Source organism: Entelurus aequoreus, linkage group LG15, assembly GCF_033978785.1.
Source record: "Entelurus aequoreus isolate RoL-2023_Sb linkage group LG15, RoL_Eaeq_v1.1, whole genome shotgun sequence".
Lineage (NCBI taxonomy): Eukaryota > Metazoa > Chordata > Actinopteri > Syngnathiformes > Syngnathidae > Entelurus > Entelurus aequoreus.
In genome coordinates, this window is record NC_084745.1 from 32,784,854 (window position 1) to 32,788,841 (window position 3,988).

General features: G+C 50.9%; 1 protein-coding gene across 1 annotated transcript; it reads right to left on the minus strand.

Moving 5' to 3' along the window:
- Positions 1-693: 693 nt before the first annotated feature.
- Positions 694-3,695, minus strand: LOC133630318 (uncharacterized protein K02A2.6-like). Its single transcript, XM_062021881.1, has one exon. The coding sequence runs from the start codon at positions 3,655-3,657 to the stop codon at positions 694-696; it is 2,964 nt and encodes a 987-aa protein (XP_061877865.1). The 5' UTR covers positions 3,658-3,695.
- Between the last annotated feature and the right edge of the window lie 293 nt (positions 3,696-3,988).

The window sequence follows — 3,988 nt, forward strand, 5'->3', positions numbered from 1 at the left end:
AATACATGATTATTACATTTTAACAGAAGAGTAGATAGAACATGTTAAAACAGAAAGTGAACATAAATGAACAAGTAGATTAATAATCCATTTTATACCGCTTGTCCCTCATAATTTTGGCAAAATAATAGAATGAGAAATGACACAATATGTATTGTATACTGACTGTTAGTATGTAACACTAACAGTCATACTCATATTTCACCTTATCTATGTAATCACGAGAGCCGAGTCGGGAGCTGGTGTAGACGTTAGACAGCTTTATTGCCACACACCGAACAGAAGTTCAACCCAACATATATGAACCCACCTGGCACTCCCCCTGGTGGTCACTGGGTGTAACCATGCAGACAAAACATACAGCTCAATACACAACATCCCTCCCCACTTATTCCGATTTGCACCCACCTAAAACCACCCCTACTAACCCCAGCCTATAAAAACAGACTAGGCCATAAGCACTTAGAACGTGTGTTATGTGCAAAATGATGCTTTGTGCGAATCGGCGGTGTAACCATAAAATACATTGAAATACCCACTTAGGGGGCTATTGTAAATAGGGAACTCAAACTTAAACACATACATGCTTACTGAGGCCGGGGGGTAGACTACCCCCGAACCTCGGAGTCAGTCAACGGGGATTATTCTGCCCCAAAACGTGACATGACTCTCTAACAACCCACGCCCCCCAGTTCAGAGATTAAGGCGGTCTGGAGCTCTGGTAACCCGGAGTGGATACCTCCGGCCTGGCGCGCCAACATCCGCTGTCCGTCTGGGTGACCCTCCTGGCTCGGGGGCGACTGTCCCGGTTCCCAGAGCATCCCCTCTTGCCGGAGAAGGGGGGGGAGCAACCGGCTGGGCCCCAATTGTCAGTTCACTCGGCACAGCTGGTTGCTCTGGACCAGTGGGAACCAAAAGCGCACGGTCACCGGCTCTCATCTGCTCTGTGTGACGTCTCCAGAGTGCGCCTGCCCCCACATCTACGGAGTAGGATACCGGTCCCTCTTGTGATGCCACCAGTCCAGGCATCCACTTCTCCTCCCCCCGTCGATAATCACGCACCAGCACGGCCTCCCCCACTGCAAACCGTCTGTCCTTAGCCACCAGATCTCTGCGTTCTCGTTGGCCCTCCTGCGCCAGCTCCACCGTAGCCGACACATTCGGCTTCACAAGGTCCAAGCGAGAGCGGAGCCGACGGCGCAGGAAGAGCATAGCCGGAGACTCACTCGTCGTCATGTGAGGCGCATTCCTGTAGCTGAGTAAAAATGCCTCCACTCGATGTTGCAGCGTAAATGTTCCCCTAGACGCTTTCAATGAACGCTTCAGCGTCTGCACAAAACGCTCTGCTTGACCGTTCGTGGCGGGGTGAAACGGCGCTGACCTTTTGTGCTTCTCTCCGTTTGCCCGGAGAAATTCCCTGAACTCTGCCGCTGTGAATTGTGGCCCATTGTCACTAACCAGTGTCTCTGGTACTCCGTTGCGGGCAAACATACTCCTCAGGGCCTGTACAGTCTTCTCCGTCGTCGTCGTTTTCATCACCTGTACTTCCGGCCACTTAGAGTACGCATCTACCACCACCAAGAACATGTGTCCTTCGAACGGCCCCGCAAAGTCCACATGGATCCGTTGCCATGGAGATCCCGGCCACGGCCAGGTGTGCAGTGGGGAGAGCGCCGGGTTCTTTTGGTTCCGTTGACACGTAGAGCATGTCCTGGCCTGCTGTTCAATCTGGGCGTCTAACCCCGGCCACCAGACATGGCTCCGTGCAATGGCCTTCATCTTGACCATGCCCGGGTGCCCGGCATGTAGTTCCTTCAGAAGCTGCGGTCTCAACGCTGGAGGCACCACCACTCTACTGCCCCATAGCAAACACCCCTGGATCACCGTCAGTTCGTCTCGTCGCATGTAGAAGGGTGCCAACGCGTCATTCTGCCCAACTGTTCCAACAAACTGGCCTGACACTACCATATCTACTACCCTAGAGAGCACTGGGTCATATTTAGTTCCCTTCCTAATATCTTCACTGTCCACTGGGAGTGTCTCAAGGTGATGTACTGTCACCCTATCTACTGCGTCTGGCTTTTCTCCATGCGCTACCTGCAGTGGCAACCGTGAGAGACCATCTGCATGCCCATGATCTGCTGCTTTCCTGTATTGGATTGTGTAGTTGTGTGCCGCTAACACTAACGCCCACCGCTGCAGTCGTGCGGCCGCCATAGGTGGCGTCGCCTTACTGGGACTCAATATAATTGTCAGCGGTCTGTGATCTGTGAGTAGTGTAAAATGGCACCCGTACAAATAGGCGTGGAATTTACGTACCCCAAAAATAATTCCCAGCGCCTCCCTTTCAGTCTGAGCATAATTTTGCTCTGCCTTGCTCAGTGTCCTAGAGGCAAAAGCTATGGGTCTCTCCTCACCACCGGGCATCACGTGCGAAAGTACCGCGCCCACCCCATACGGCGACGCGTCACACGCTATCCGCAGGGGCAACCTGGGGTCATAATGCGTTAGCACCTGTTCTGATTGCAAATGGTCTTTTGCTGCCTTAAAGGCTTTCTCACACTCTGGTGACCACTTCCATGCCACTCCGGTGTGCAACAGCTCATGTAACGGGCTGAGCATGGTTGCCATGTTTTTAACAAAACGCCCATAATAGTTTATCAGGCCCAAAAAAGAACGGAGCTGACTCACATTAATGGGGGCTGGGGCCTCCGCTATGGCCTTAAGCTTCTCTGGGGACTTATGTAGCCCTTTTTTATCAATGACATGCCCCAAATATTCTAATGAACTCTTGAAGAATTCACATTTCTCCTTCTGTACTCGCAAACCGAATTTTCCCAATCGGCCCAACACTGCATCTAAGTTTTTTAGGTGATCTACATCGTTCTCCCCAGTCACCAAAATGTCGTCCAGGAAACAATGGACGTTGGGGAGGCCCTGCAACACTTGGTCCATGACTCGGTGAAAGATTGACGGCGCAGAGGTGATCCCGAAGGGAAGACGGTTATAGCAAAACATTCCCTTCTGCGTGGTAATGGTCAGATATTTACGGGAGCTTTCCTGAACCGGCACCTGTAAATATGCGTTCGCCAGATCTAATTTGCTGAAACGCTGCCCCCCTGCTAGCGATGCGAAAAGATCTTCTATCCTCGGAATGGGGTAGTGTTCAGCACAAAGCGCGGGATTCAAGGTCACTTTAAAATCTCCGCATATACGTACTTTCCCTTTTTTTTTTACAATGGGTACAATTGGAGTAGCCCATTCACTAAACTGTACAGGAGACAGTACGCCCCCCTGTTCCAAACGCTCTAATTCCTCCTCCACCTTCGGCCGAAGTGCATACGGCACCGCCCGTGCTTGGAAGAACTTCGGTTGATGCACCGGCTTGAGGGTTAACGCCACCTCAAAGCCCTTTAGTGTACCTAGACCTTCTTGGAACACCCTGGCATGGCTGTCTAGTACTGTCGCCATTGTGCGGTCTTCCTGTATGGGATGTGTAGCTCGAATAGTTTTAATCATTGTCCAATCTAACTTTACTTTTCGCAACCATTCTCGTCCAAAAAGAGAGAGAGCGTCACCCTTAACCACATACAGGGGGAGACGTGCCCGTTGTTTGTTGAGACGCACGTCTACTTTTATTACCCCCAAGGGTGTCATAACCTGCCCTGTATACGATCTCAACAGTAGGTTGGTGGTACGGAAGCGTAACTGGCTAAATTTAGCATTGTATAGTTTTTCTGAAATGATCGACACTGCCGCACCTGTGTCTAACTCCATTTCTATAGTTTGTCCCTCCACTTTGGGTCTAACCCAAATAATCGCTGACGCAGCGCTATCATGTTTAACGCTTTTTTCTACCTCCACTACATGTAAGCCTCCCACCCCATCTGAATCTGTTGTCTCTGGGTCGCTGGGCTTAGTCTCCGCCTCTACCTGATCGGCCCTCTTTTTGAATTTTCCTTTCGTTTTCTGTCCCTTTTTAACCACA